General features: G+C 34.1%; 2 protein-coding genes across 3 annotated transcripts in view; one reads left to right on the top strand and one right to left on the bottom strand.

Moving 5' to 3' along the window:
- Exn (Ephexin) overlaps positions 1-5,464 on the bottom strand; it is an 84,469-nt gene extending 79,005 nt beyond the window's left edge. For both annotated transcript variants that reach the window (XM_089635079.1, XM_089635078.1), the window contains exon 1: positions 5,181-5,464. The gene's annotated coding sequence lies outside the window, so the exon portion shown is untranslated. The remainder of the gene's footprint in view (positions 1-5,180) is intronic.
- A 2,088-nt stretch (positions 5,465-7,552) lies between these two features.
- Positions 7,553-11,389, top strand: BBS1 (Bardet-Biedl syndrome 1). Its single transcript, XM_089634535.1, has 11 exons — positions 7,553-7,653; positions 7,944-8,162; positions 8,320-8,622; positions 8,722-8,810; positions 9,129-9,282; positions 9,653-9,812; positions 9,934-10,002; positions 10,086-10,265; positions 10,396-10,529; positions 10,615-10,749; positions 11,093-11,389. Exons 1-11 carry the CDS (start codon positions 7,561-7,563, stop codon positions 11,321-11,323), a joined length of 1,767 nt encoding a protein of 588 aa, XP_089490661.1. The 5' UTR covers positions 7,553-7,560; the 3' UTR covers positions 11,324-11,389.
- The last annotated feature ends 4,610 nt before the right edge of the window (positions 11,390-15,999 follow it).

Here is a 15,999-nt window from a genome sequence, read left to right on the forward strand (position 1 = left end):
TTACCTGTTGCACATCATTAAAATGTCGTAAAATTAGAAACGTTCGATTTCGTTATGATTACCGCCCGTGGTTTAGAAAATAAAGATAGCCGCCATTGATTAAAGAAAACTAATTGGTTAACATTTGGTCCAGGCAAGGTAGATATTTCGGTACTTGACTGATAGTGTTTACCAGTTGTGACTTATTTTTGTTCCATAGCGAATATGTTTTAGTAAAAAAAATCTTTTGGTAAAAACAATCTGTAGAATAGGGTCCTCCTTCAGGAAGGAGAAGTTTTTTGGGAACATGGTGTGTTTTTTTAGTGATACCTACCTATTGTTTTGTACATTTCGAAAGCAAAATATCGTAAAGTTCCCATAAATCATCAGGTTTTTTAAACAAAAAAGTGTAAATTACTTACTTAATTAGAAGTAAAATTGTTTTTGAAGTAATCTAACAAAATTAATAACTGCGATAGGAAGTGGGACAAGAATGCTATGCACATTTGCATACACAATGATAGTCCGAGAATACAGGGCTAACCAGTGAAACAAATCTAGATCTGTGATTATGATTACCCAGCTAATGAATGGTTATATATTTTCAAACCTTGAATAAATAAAATTCACATAAAAGGTCAAAATGAATTCAGAATATTACCAAACTCCTATTTAATAGAAAAAAACGAGTCGCGGGAAAACGTAGTTTTGTTTATTGACAAGGTTAAGAAATTGTGAAAAGTCATTGCATTGCAACACAACCGTTTTGAATAGAAATCGCATAAAATACGGTAGTAATAAGATAAAGACCGCCATGTGTCATTATGTATTCGTGACAAAAAGCAAAACCACTCAAATGCCTCTTTCAGCGTTGAAAATCATATAATTAGCAATAATAGCCGTCATCAGTTAGAAGTTAAACGGATGTGAAATGTTTGCTTCTTTCGGGTAGTTAATATAATTTGTTACTCATTCGTAACAAATTAAATATAGATTATTAGTTAAATAAGAGGTACTTAAATAAAGTGTTAGAATTTTAAAAAATGTGCCCAAGGCTGGTGCCAAACGAGCAGAGGGTTCACTATATATATTATACTATTAAAATAGGACGGCATAATATTTTTTTGATTTCGAGGTTTAGACGTTTTGACGGAATAAGAGTTAGTTATCGGATTTTAAAAACATGGAAATTAAAAGGAGAATTAACTCATATATTGCAACACTAACCGCAACTCGACTTCCATCGTTATTCCTTTCAAATCATGACATCTGCTTTATCAGTGAGACAAATGAAATTATTTTGTTTTTTAAACGCTTAAACATGTAGAAAATAAATTTGAAAATTTTTATGACGAATTTAAATTTTTGCTTTATGCTCGGCTTACGATAAGGTGGGATAGGGTTTGCAATCCTGCAATCCCGCAAATTCGTGGGATTGACAAAATACTAAATTTACAGCAAAAACATGGTGTTTATAAATAGTAATCGGTGGTCAATCCCGCAGTCCCGCAAATTCGCGGGATTGACAAAATACTAAATTTACAGCAAAAACATTGAGTTTATAAATAGTAAGCGGTGGTCAATCCCGAAATTCCGCAAATTCGCGGGATTGATAAAGTACTAAATTTACAGCTAAAACATGGTGTTTATAAATAGTACGCGGTTGTCTAATACTAAACTTACAGCAAAAACATGGGGCTTATAAATAGTAAGCGGTGGCCAATGTGTGACAATTAAAGGGAACTTGATGTTAGATAGAGCCGCGTCTCAGGCTTGTAAACTTCAAGACCTGGAACCGACGTTGAAGAAGAGAAACCCGCTTTTGAGAACTGATCAAAGGGAGACATCTTTAGTTTTTTTTATTTTTTTTTTATTGAAAAATATAAACAAGATTTACAATTTTATAACAATATAAACACAAATATTTCAATCACTCTCCTAATAAAGCAGCTGCTTGTGTTTAGGAGAGGACAACAAAAATATTTTAACATTTGTTTAAATTAAACAAAAAATATTAGTAATAAAACAAAAAATAACAATAAAAGTAATAAAAATATAGGTTAGTTAATAAATGATTCAAAGAATTTAAAAGGCAAAAACATATTTCTAAACAATAAGTAAAGTTATGAGGTGGTACAAGAGTATTTTAATTTAATTTTTTTTTTATATTTTTCGAAGTTTTCTTCCGATCGTATATCAAGGGGTAATTTATTAAATAATTTTACACCCTTGAATATATAGTGATGCTGTGCTGTTGTGGTTAGTGCTAGTGGCACGGTTAGTCCTCCAACAGATATTATTCTTTTGCTAATATTCAATTGTGGTAAATTATTTTTACTAAAGAAATCTTTATGTATTTGTAGAAGTGCAATTTTGTCATAAATTTTTGTAAGTGGGGGAACCGGGAAATCTTGAAAAATATTTATAGCTGGGTAGTAATATGGCTTTTTTAGTTAGAACACACCTTCTTGATAACAGTCCCACCAACTAGTGTGGAAGCAGAGAGATAGTTTATTACTTTGCATTCTCTATACCAAATTTATTTGTTTCGCGGAGGATATTAATTTCCTAGTCAGTAACATTATTTTGGACATCAATACATTGCAAAATCGATCCTTTTTAATGTAGTGGGGATTACGATTGGATGAAATTTGTTACTCAAAGGGATTATGCTAAGAAGTACGATTTTCACTAAGCCAACAGAAAAAGAAAATGTTTTGCCGTTATATTGAAACAGATATCGGAAATTGGTTTTGTTTTAACCTATTTTATACATCTTAAATGGAAATGAGTTTCTCCAACTTTGAATGCAAATTGATAAAATTAGTGACAATGACTATGAATGGATGAGAAGCGAGGGTCAAGTGAATGGGTTCCGGCACGAGGTTATGGAAAATGTCGAAATCAATAATCCGATAAGAATACCTAATTTCCTGCGGTTTTACTGTTTACTAGGAGTGATTCACACAGTCCAACATCAGATCAGATCACACCGATCAGAAGATGACATGACGCTTGTGTGCTCAGACTGTGTGGGGAACTTATGCATTTTATAAAAATAAACTTTTTCCGGGTGGACACAGTTCGACTATAAATGTAGAAAATGAATAAAATCGCTATTTTTTTAATTACTATGGCAACACAAATTTTAGGGAAAATAAAATTGCACGGCTTTTTTAAATAAAGATATTGTTAAAAATTTGCCATATCCATATTTGCTTATGTCCACGTGCGTGTCATACTTAAAAAATCAATTCTGACCAATTGAAAAAGCAGATGACCCAAAATAAGGGAGTGGATAAAATGGGAGAGGCAATGTAGATACATAATTAACACAACAAAAAAGAAAATAAATGGTTAGTAAAAACATCACGATCTTGTTGATTGCCGACATCAATATTATTCAAATTAAGCGCGTCGTCCCACGGGTCGGTGAGCAATCGACATAAACCAAATTCTGTAAGACCCGGCGTAGAAAATTTTCACCTTACTAAAGCGAACTTAATTTTCTGAGCAGGGTCTTGCAGCATTCGGTTTATATATGTCGATTGCTTACAGACCCGTGGGATGACGGCTAGTCGGCTAGCTGTTTGAAGTGATGCCATTGGTAGGTACCTACATAATAATAATGTACAACGTGCACAGATTTTACTTTGCCATGAAACTTTATAAGCACACATTTAACACTAACGAATTTTTCACACGACAGAAATATTATTGCCCGATTAGAAATTACTTGTATACCAACACTGAAAACGAAGGAAAGTAGTGTGTATTATCAAGTAGTATTGTGTATTTGTGTATATATGTATTACTTTGAGAAAATTTAAGGTGAGCCAGTAAGCAAACACTCCCTGGAGATTGTCTTTGGCCCGGTATATAGGTTGATTTAAAGCTCGGCTTGGACGTGGAGCTTAGCGCGACTTGGAACATAATCTGCATATAGATCGGAAGCCTAGATGTCAGCAATATTACACGTATTGTCCATGATTTTATTCGAGGAAAGTACTTGATCTTCTATGTTGCGTAAGTGGTACATCTATGGCTCCTACGTCATCGGGAGATCGCGAGCTTTCAAAATGTCAAATGTTTTACGCGGGCTAATTTACGAGTTGATTTTTTGATAAAGTTCCCCACTTCAATCAGCATGGTGCTATATGCGAGTGTACTAATTTTAAATAGTATTTGTTTTGCTGTAGTCAATGCACTTTTCATGAAATTATGACAAACACACCGCTGAAAACACTGTTCTTACGTTGAAAACATCCTCGTACAATACCTTACCATATATATGTCTATTTTAGATTGATTATCAATTAATAACATCTCCAATCACTCGATGAATGTAACAGTCCGTACTAATAAAATTATGCAATTTGCGTATATTTCGCAAACGTCATATTTGACATTAGTTACTGCTAGCGCCTCGGTGTCTAAAGAAACAACTATACTGCGGCTTACCAAGGGTTAAGCGGCCGATTTAGCCCACTTAAATTTGCGCGAAGAACGTCACATATAGCGAGGATACAGACTGACTGATATACCGGGCCTTAGGATAATTATTATTCTTATTTTATTTTAATCTGACATTCAGTGAATCAGGTAGGTTAGTAAAATACATGACAACTGAAAACCTGATGAATACATGCATAGTGGAAATAATATTATGAAAACAGGGAAAACATTCAATAATTTAATAATGTTTCAGGCGTCAGATTCAGAAGTTTAGATCGGGATTTCAGTAGTGGTTAATAATCACTATTAGTTTTTAAGTTTAGGGTACAATACTACAATATCCTTCCGACTATTAGATGGAATGATTGCAGGCTTGCAAAAATATAGCATGCTTCGTCAGCTTGGATACAGATAGTAGGTATGGATCTTACATTATTTGAATGTCCTACCTACCATAAATTATATTCCGTATGGTTCAGTAACATTCGTGTGGAAAATCAAAAGGTTATCACCGCAATCTGCCATGCTGTGGGGAAACTGTTACAATTGCACTAGAAAGCATTCTTAAAGTGCAATTATTATGCAAGCATTACCCGTGAAATTACAGTCAATTTGAAACGTCGGTATCCGAATCGACAATTTTCTGAACGTAAACAGAGGTTTCGACAAATCACAAATCCTTGTAGCCTCCGGTATTTTCAAAATGATTTATTGAAAAATCAATTCATTTTATTTTCATGTCTTACCTTTGTAGCACAGATAGCAGCACACTAATTATTATTTTTGTATTTCCAAACAGACTGCCCACGAAACGTCATAAAAAAATGTTCGACACTCAGAGATAACATGGGTCCTGATAAATGAACGTCACTAAACTTAACTGTCACAACAACAACAATCACTTAAACGTAAACAAAGAAGTAAAACTAGCAACTTGAAGTCTATAAACATAATTTTTTAGGATTTGTTGGTGTAAATTTGAGTAAGATAACTTATTTGCTCTGACCGCACCGCGCCAGCTCCCAACGGAATTCTTCGCGGAACTATTTTATTTGAAAGAACGGTCACGAACTCGATTGCCGCCGAACGCCTTCGTTAAACTTCGTTCCAGTTCATTTGGCGTTCGGAGATGTTCGTGCCTTCCCGCCAACATTGTGTGGCTTGTTCGTACGTTCCCTAGGTAGTAGGGTGAGTGTGGAGTGGTATATTGTGCATGGGTATGTGGTATATCTGCGTAGTAGGTAAGTGTAGCAACAATCCGCCTCGGCAGAATTCGTGTGTTCGTGACAGTTTTTATTTTTTTTGATTTATTAAGACAAACAAGCGAGAAGCAGGATTTTTGTAGCCCATCCAACTCATAACAATATATTAATTTAAAGTAACTTACGTGGGAACTGTTTTCTCTCAATTTTTTAAACAGAATTAAAATTTACTGCTCATTTCTTTTAATTTTCTAGTACATGCTTGCGATAAGTTTACACTGTCCTACCTACTCAAGAACAGACAAGAAAAAAATCGAATGCGACAAAACTTGCCTCCCTTGTGTAATAATAATGATTTTATTAGTTTTCTTATTAGATTCTTATAAAGTTTAAAAAACATTGGTTCAAAGGAGTGAAGCATTTTTTATAGACTAGAAAATTTATTGATGGAGGCAATGGCAAATAAACAATAAGGGATGTAAAGGCCTAGTCCACGTTGGACCAATGCATTTACAGGACTATTTGGCCGTTGAATGCATTGGCTGCCAACGCTGGCCGGTCAACCCGATTATTGTCGGATTTCGTGCACACATCAAAGGATCTTGGCGCCATGGCCAACCAGCTAACGGTGTTCACACGTTGGCTACGTCCTCAGTTCGAAATACGAGTTCAACGACACTCGTTTTGATTATTGCGTGAGATATTATTTACGTTTACGAATTAAGATGATTAATAATTAAACGCGCTGTACAAATAAATTTTCGCGGTTGATATAATTTCCACATCCATCTAGATTTGACGGCCTCCGTGGTCGAGGGATAAGGCTCTCGACAGCAATTTGAAGGTCGCGGGTTCAAATCCTGGCGTGCGCAAGTAAATTTTATTTGACCTATTTGTGTTATTTCACAATTTATTAATTTAAAAATCATACGTCGTATAATAGTATACTTGCGGCACTTTCCAGAGTTCAGTATCGCCCTGGTGTAAGACCAAAATGCAGAAACGTTGCCTGAAATGACTTTAACCGTGTTTGATGACCAGATCTGAAAAGGCAGGTAATCCCCCCACCTCCCTCTTCCCCATCTCCTTCCCCTCTCTACTACCTTCAGCCTCACAACATACCCAAATTGGGGATGCTCACTGGCTCCAGACGGTTGGAAGCAGTGCGTTATTCACATAAAAGATCAAATTTCCAACGAAGAATAGGGAGTTTTCATTGATTTTATTTTTCCGAAAAATTTCGATAGTCAAGGTATATTTATTTTATTTTTATGTTGACGAATAAATTTTCTACAACGACTAAAATTTAAAATGTGCCATTTTCGAATTGCCGCCAAAACGACACGACCGTTTTTAACCGGCCAACAATGCATTAGCAATTAGGCCCGTAAGAAACTAAACAAACTCATAAATGTATTTTGTGGGCAATTTGTGGGTGCGCAGTATCCATGACAACGCAAATTGTAAACAGACCTGGTGCAGGTACTTGAAAATATATTAATTTGAACGTCATTCGAAGCGCAGTATTTATATAAATCCAAAATTCGCTTGCACTAAAATCGTTTTAATATTCACCAATTCACTATTCAGTGAGTAGTGAAAATGAATTCGTTCAGGTAAGTACTTTCTTTATAGTGACAATCAACATTGTAGCTTCGTGATAATATTGGGTTCAATATATCTGAACAACATTATATTATATGCGTACCTTGATGCTCAGTGATGGAAATATGATGCAAAAACATGACACTGTCAAGATCGATCATTTAGACAGGTCCAAGTTTGTAACTTATGTGATACGCATTGAAATGTTTTGACTTTTCCAAGTCTAAAATCAATTGAAAATGCTTTCAGTGATTTGAATCCCGTATCGAGATGGCTGGATGTTTCTGGATCTGTTGGCCAGGGTATAAATACTTTACCAATGAATGTTGTCTTCGCAGACGTATTTGGTGACCAAGATTATAAACTATTAATTGGAGACATTGGTTCACCAAATACGAAACCAAAGCTGAAGGTTTTATTTATTGATTTATTTTTATTTTGAACATTTACATAATTTTTTTTTAAAGTTGCAAACTGCTTTGGAAGGCTTTGAACTTGGTTAATTTTATTAATGTTTTCGATATTTAAAAATCTCAAAGTTTAGCTCAATAAATTCAAATCTGCATGTTTAAAAGGTGTGAAACTTTGCTTAGTATATTTTATTCTGTCAAGAGATGTCGATGATTTTCATTATTATTGTAAAAAAATATTATGTTGATATAATTATATACCAATAAAAATTTATTATCTTTAACAAAATAGGTTTACAAAGGAACATCTATTGTAAATGACATCATGTTACCAGATACTCCCACCAGCTTAGTCAGTTTCTTCACTACGGAGAGTATTCCAAGGAACTCCCCAGTCGTTGCAGTATCCATGGGCTCTAGTGTTTATGTGTATAAGAACATGAAACTCTTCTACAAGTTCTATCTTCCCCCAATCGACATACAACCATTGGAAGCTAATGTTTGGAGACGGGTAATATATATAAAACAACTTATTATGATAATGTTATCTAAATCAACCCAACATATTTTTTAATTGTTGCATTCCTACCACATGATAGATTATAGATTCCGCTTAGCATTTTAGTGTGTAACTTATAACAATAAAATTATCCATTAAAACATTTCAGTTTTCTGAAGAGTTATCCAAGAGCGATGAAAATATTCAACCGAACATTGAAATTCTTCGATCTTTGGCTTATTCATCATTGACACCACAATCGCAGCATCTTCTCTCTTTATCAAAGGAAAAACACTTGACTTTTATAAATCAACACTGCGAACATCTTATGCCGAAGCTTTCAATTGTGACTTGCTTGACTTCGCTGAATATAAACTCTAAAGAAAAGGATAGTGTGGCGTGTCTAGTACTGGGAACAGAAAATGGAGAGATTTTATTTCTCGATTCACAAACTTTCACCGTTATGCACCAGGTACATAATTATTTAATGAATGATTGGCTCAAATGACAACGTTATGCAGTTGTGATACTCAAAACCTTTCTAAATTTCATATTATATAATTATTTCTAGGCTCGAGTGAGTGCCATTAAAACAACACCCACACATTTAGAAACTGCAGGACTTTTTGATGTGGAATATCGGATTATAATTGCAACAAGGTACAGTTTGACATATTTATCTCTGCAGGCAGCCAAAATAGGAACTAATGAATGCATTAACAAATTTACAAATCTATAGTTTTTGGGTCCACCAAATCTACAATAGTGATCCTCCAGGCTGCGTAGATAAGTTTGTTGATTTTTAAATATATTATCACTTCCCCCCTTGGATCCATATATAATAAGGCAATATTATCCACGGTAAGGTTTTACAGATTTAAAAATTTTCAAATTATAGTAATGTTTGGTTTATTAAGTTTTTTCAAATCATCGCCTACTGAGATTCTACATGTTCATTAATCAGTTTACTCTTCATAGGGAAGGTTTTATTTGTATCCTAAGAAGGGAATGGTTGGAAGGAAAAGTTTTGATACAATTACCGTCTCTCATTGTTGGATTAATAATTGTACCAGGCGATAACAGTCTTGTCGTGGCATGTATGGATAAAACCCTACATTGCTATACTAAAAAGGTAATGTAAATAGAAATCAACTGATTAAAATATGCCATTTGTTAAGCTGGGATCCCACCAGATCTATATAATATGATCTATTTCACAGAACTAATTGTTTGTGAGTGGAATGGAATTGTTGCCCGTTCACACTAACTTGCTCTATTCTATTTTGTAAACTCGCTCTACTCTATGGACAATTCTATATTATAGAAGAGAACAGTTATTGAAGTTGATTCAAAATTTCTATTTCTATCGGGCAATCTATGGCATAGAAAGCCTATTTTCACAGATCTTTTTTGTAGATTCTACGGAATACATCATAAAATAGAAGAGTCGGGAACGAGCCATAAGGAATCTCTTACCTAAATACACATTTTTAATATTTTAGGGAAAGAAGAATTGGATGGTTACTCTTGTCTATGGTATAACCAATATAACATTAGTCCCGCTTGTGCATCTGGGTGCTAATTTAATTGGTGTTTCAATGATTGGTGGTTTCGTTCAATTCTTCAATGGGAAGAATCTAGTGGATACTTTGCAAATGGAAGGTCAAAAGTGTTTTATGTTTAATTTTGTTTTATATTTCTACTCAAATTTTAAGAGTTTCTTTGACACATTTCTTTGTTTGGGATGTTTTAAAGAAAATTAAACTAAAGATTTTCATTTCAGACACCGTATCAACAATGAAATTTGGTCAAATCGGTCAAGAAGAACACGTTTTGGCACTTATTACTTCGGGTAGGTCTGCTGGAAATATTTTATTTTAAAACAATATGATTTTTATGATGGCATAATTGGTGATAAAAAAATTTCATTCACAGATGGCGCTTTAATTCTAAAGATTTTGAAAAGAACAGCTGACTTCAATCTTTTTCCAACCGGCAATATTCAGAAAACCCATCCTTCATTTTTAGCTGCTCAACAAGCTCGTCCATTATTAGTTCCAAAAAAGTCTAAATTGTTTCTGGAACAAGCCACTCGGGAAAGGGAGGAGTCGATTGGTTTGTGTGAAGATTAATAATTGATTAATGTTTTAAAACAATATTGAGCAAGTGAACTTGCATACCTACTCACGGTAAGTTAGTTTAGAAAGTAATGTAGTTTAGGAATTTGTTCCTTTGACTGTTTCAGATATGCATGAAACATTTCAAAAGGAACTTTGTCAATTGAGATTGACGGTTGCGAAAGCCACTCTCGATGCAATGAAGAATGCCAACTGCTCGCTCACTCCGGGGTCAACAGAGCCACTTAAATTATCTGCTCAGGTACAGCTTTCACAATACCAAAATAAAATAATAAATAGCTATAGCAACAAATTATGTGAATTGATTGATTTTATATTATCTTTAGGTGCAAGGTCTTGGACCAATTTTCAAAGTGCATCTTTCAATTGAAAGTCTTTCAGCCGAAATCATAGTGATGAATTTGTCGTTACTTCTGACTGCTGATCATAGATATTACAAAATATTTTCTCCATTTATAACGGTAATTACACTAATTACGTACCTACATAAAATTATTATCTCGGTAATTTTCATAGCATTTCTTCATGCAATTTTAATAAATCACTAGCTCAAACAATGCATTTTTATTATTCTCTTGCATAACTTAAGAATTATCCTACGCAGTAAGATAGTGCAATCTTGACCTGAACATCGTCAATTGTGATGTAATGGCATTAATAAATAGTATTTATATTTAATTGCATCATTGAATAAGGTGCGACAGTTTTACAGTATATCATTAATCATTACTTTTATCAACATTCCCAAGCATGTCAAGTATGATTACCCAATGTTATTCAAATAAATTTAAATAATAACTGTAGGTACCGATGCTGACTACTGGCCATCCATACACTTTTATATCGAAAGTGGAGGATTTGTTCTTTGTTGATGATTCTCCAAACATTGACGCTGACGATGACATGGAAGAGTCAGAGCACGACCCAAAGTCAATATTAAAGGTCATTTTACTGAAGCAAGGGCAAGTCCAGCCCCTCCTTGCAGCCACAATACAAATCCCTCCAACGGACCCTCTCATGATACCATTTGTGTGAAAATTTAGGCAGTTATTTCATAAGTTTAAGAATTGACGTAAGTATATTATTATTTGTTACATCCATTATTTGTTGATTTAATAATGTTATTATAATAATGTTAAAATAAAATTGTACGTTTATTCAGGGCCTTTGTTATGTAAAGACCCTTAATAGCAGTGTTTCTCAACGTGGAATGCAATTTGAATGTTTTGGGGGCAACGCAATAAATAATAAATAAAGTAGTACGCAAATACTTTGTTTGGGGCATGGAAATTTTTGAATCGTTGAAGTGGGGCATATTAGGGAAAGGTGAGATATTATGGGGGGGAGTGGTAGTATTTACAGTATAGTAATGACTGTAATGAGTTTAATGTTTTTTTTAAATGTAATAACAATTAGGTCGGTATGTTAATGTATTTTGTTAAGTTATGGTAATACTGGAGTGAAAAATGAAATACTAAAGTTTGCAAAGAATTTATATGAACAATACAATCAAATGTATGAGGATAAATAAAACTGCTTTGTATTGATTTGGTGGGGGGGGGTAAAATGCATTATTTTATTTGGATATTTTAGAATTTTTTTTCTTTAAATACATATTTCATGGTTTGCACTGTTGCATCTTACGAATATTAAATATGTTCGTAGGTTCTTGGAAAGAAACTGAGCAATACTAGAATTGAAGTTATTCAATATGGATATGGAAAAATAATAAAGTAAAATCAATTTATTTTGGTGAAAGGGTTCACACCCTTAGAGTAAAATAAGAGATTTAAAATATATATATCTACCTCCTAAAAAATCCTATACATCGTTTTTCAACAACGCTGTGTGGGGTTTATCAAAAAAATAGCCTCAATCATATCATTAAGTTATTAAGCTAAATTTATTTCAAACTTATCTCGTATCAAATCACGTGAATGACAATAGAAAGTTCTTAGACAAAAAATGCAAAAACTTATGTTATAATGCCCAGTAATATTCCATTGTTAAAAGACCATTACATGCTGTTCAATCTTTTCGCAGATCTACCCTGATTTCCAACAACCCAGTTATTTCACAGAATTTTAATATTTCATCAAATTTCAAATCTTTAGGTTCTGTAAAGGTTATATTTGAGTTCTATCATTATATCATTATTGACCAGATGTTTCACATATCTGAAATAATAACACGACTTAAAATCATCTTTCAAATTTGACGAATTGTTCAAATTCTGTGAAACACCTGGCTCTTAGGACGGGTTGTTTCGGAGAATTTGAACAATTCATCAAATTTCAATGTTCATTTTCAAGTTCTGTGAAAGATTTTTTCAAGTTCTGTTTTTATTTCAATTCTTTCAAGCAACTGGCCTATAATGATATAATAACAGAACTTGAATAGAACTTTCACAGAACCCGAAAACGAACGTTGAAATTTGATGAATTGTTCAAATTCTCCGAAACAACCCGTCCTTGCTGTTTAAATAAAGTAACACCTTGATAATCTTGCATTTGTGTTAAATCAAAGGCTCTGCCACACGTACACTTCGGAGCTGCGGTACCAAACGCCGCTCCGGGCCGCCGCCCGCGCAGAAGTGAACGTGTGGCAGAGCCTAAACAATCCAATGTCCGAACCAATAAGACTATGGTTGACAGAACCTCTTTTATAAAATAAATTTTATTTGAAAAAAAAATGTCTGTTCTCAATTTATTTTCTGGCACTTTTTATATTGAAATGTCCGAAACAATTTATTCAATTTCAAGAATATTTTATACCTTATAACTATAGGTACATCTTATAGACATCATTCGACGAATCATGTTGGATACCCCAGACTCGGCAACTAGCAACAAGGATGGCAACACTGCAGAACAAGGAGCCGACGGGCGCATTTTTTTAAATTCCTTCACAAAATCGAAAAAATAAGTCACAACACTGACATGGGGTCGATGTAGTAACATTCTGGTTGTAATAATTGCCCAGCGTAAGCGAATATGTTTGAAGTATAGACCTACTTTGAAACAAATTGAGTCAAATCGAACCCCCCTCCCTTTATGTGAATGCTATAGCTATACCCTTGCTTAAATATATGCCGTCTCACAGATTCTTACACGCCCGTTTAAAATTGGTGCGGTATAGCTGACGTTGAGCCTGGTTTAAGACCATTTTAACCAAACTAACGCCATGGTAATGTGTAAACTTTGTACCCACATGAGGCAAAAAGTATAAAGCGCCAAGTAGGTAACTACGCCGTTCAATTTATATAAAAAACGGTAACTAAATTTAAATGATTCACCTCTTCGTAAGTTATTAAATTTATCTCTGTTTACTGAGTCACTGACGTATGTACATAATATTATACACCTTAATGTTAAGGGTGGTGAATAAAAGAGTTTCCTTTCCGTTTTCTGCCGACTATTTTCTAGTGATGAAAAGAGTTAGTTAGAAGTTAGTTTAGAATAAGGTAGTATAAATAATATAATTTTTGCAGCTGTAGGTCGTATATTGATTCAATGTTAATTATTATTGTAGGTAAATAAAAAATGTATAATAGCGCGTATACACTTGATAATCAAACCGCGATCCAAACCACGAATCGGAAGTGCGCCGTTTGCGGTTGGTTCATTCATTTCCCATGATCGTGGTTCGACTCACGGTTCGGTTCGCAAGTGTATACGCGTGAAAACATCTGACTTGCTTAGATATATTTTTTAACATATTTCATATTTAATTTTTCTGGTATCTCTTTCAATAACCGGAGATGTAGGTATTCTGTCGGTACAGGAGTGTACAAAGGAATGATATCCGATTGTCCGCCGCAGGTACACCTTCGTTTTCGTATCGGAATGCAAAGTAATCCAATCCATTAGATAAAATCATTGTAGTGTTGTACCCATCGACTAACTGCTAATAGTCATAATAATACCTATTTGGTCCCCTAAAATAAAGTTCACTCTAGCAATACAGAACGAGTTCAGCACAATTTTTTTAGATACATTATTTTAAGCTCAAGATTCCAATTGAATACCTTAATTATGTCAGTTGGATGAATGAATTGCATCTCAATAACGCTGTCTGAAAGGAGAATTATGTCGGACCTGGTTGTATTACACATCGCCCTGCCATCGTCGCCACTATTGAATTCCATATACCGACTAGGAACACAAGACAAAATGTAACATTTTTCTAGAAAACCAAATATCAGACACACTCACTAACCAATAGGATGCATGATCTAGGCAACAAGTTTGGGGGTACTATTGATATATATTAATTTATAGACACCATTTATAGAATTAAGCTATATCAGCACTTTGTAGAATCCTACAAATTATAGTTGCGTTGGTAATGTCGTTTTAGTATTGTTTTAGTTTCCGTTTTATTTTAAGTTACTGTTACATATTTTACTAATATTTTTTCATATTTAGTTTTATTTCATGCTTTAAAATAATTTCGATAGTTCACCATTTATATTCTGTTCTTATAATTCTGTAAAAGCCCAGCTGGGCGTAAAACCAAATAAAATAAAATAAAATTATATCGTTGAGTGGAAGTAAATACCTTTACCAGCTATTGTTTCGAACATGATTCCGACCGACTACCGTTGTATGATTATTTACTGAGATAGTAATTTAGAACAGTTTTAAGTGACTGTATCCGTACTAATAATTGAGTCACCTACTAATAATGGATGCGACAGTTTAGAAGAGACGCCCCCTTCAGTGAGCACAGAGCACTCACTGGTTGCCAAATATTATTAATCTCATGTAGATGGAATATTAGGTAGGTACCTATATTAATAATTGCCAGGATTTTGTGCCATTACAGAGTTGTGTAACGCTGCTTGCTGCTTCCTCTCTGTATACCCTCGCGGAGAAACGGCGCGATCTTCAATAGGTGCGTATTTTAGAGTTCAATTGGTACATAGTTGGTACTTAGTACTCACTGAATGTTAATAAATATACTGGCTGTACCCCGCCACGTTGGTTAGGTTAGGTTAGGTTGGATTATTATAGGTTAGATTAGGATATAGGTTAGGTTAGGTTGGATTATTATAGGTTAGGTTGGGTTATTATAGGTTAGGTTATAGTATATAGGTTAGGTTAAGTTGGATTATTATAGGTTAGGTAATAGGTTAGGTTAGGTTGGATTATTATAAGTTAGGTTAGGTTAGATTATTATTGGTTAGGTTGGGTTATTATAGGTTAGGTTAGGTTAGGTTGGAATATTATCTAGTTTTTGCATACATTAAATGGTTAAAATTCTAGCCACTCATATCAGGAATACCAAGAAGAGACCTTGAAGAGTCATCAACAAAAATCATTCCAGCTGTCATCCCATACAACGAAAGTGGATTTTAGATTTACGAATTAAAAATTACAATGCTAAAATTAAAAATATCCCTAATTCAGTCAGATTCCTTTTATAGTAATATGGTAAATCAGAAGATTTTATTTAAAAATATTTCGTATAATACGTGTCCAGCGTTTCCGTATATTTACCCCGCCTTCTTGTAGTTACTCCCCCAGAGTTGAAATATCTTACCTGATCACAGACATAGGAATTGATATGTCTATGTACCTGATGTACGGTGGGGTTATGTTCGCAAGTAAGGGGAGCCGAGGGAGAGGTTTATATTCAAAAGTCCCGCTGAGGTTCGCGTTGGGGCGGTATGTTGAACATCGACCATTGAAGTGTGTGCTCATTCACAA

Source organism: Hesperophylax consimilis, chromosome 8 (assembly GCF_061612785.1).
Source record: "Hesperophylax consimilis isolate HC1 chromosome 8, BYU_Hcon_1.0, whole genome shotgun sequence".
NCBI classification, from domain to species: domain Eukaryota; kingdom Metazoa; phylum Arthropoda; class Insecta; order Trichoptera; family Limnephilidae; genus Hesperophylax; species Hesperophylax consimilis.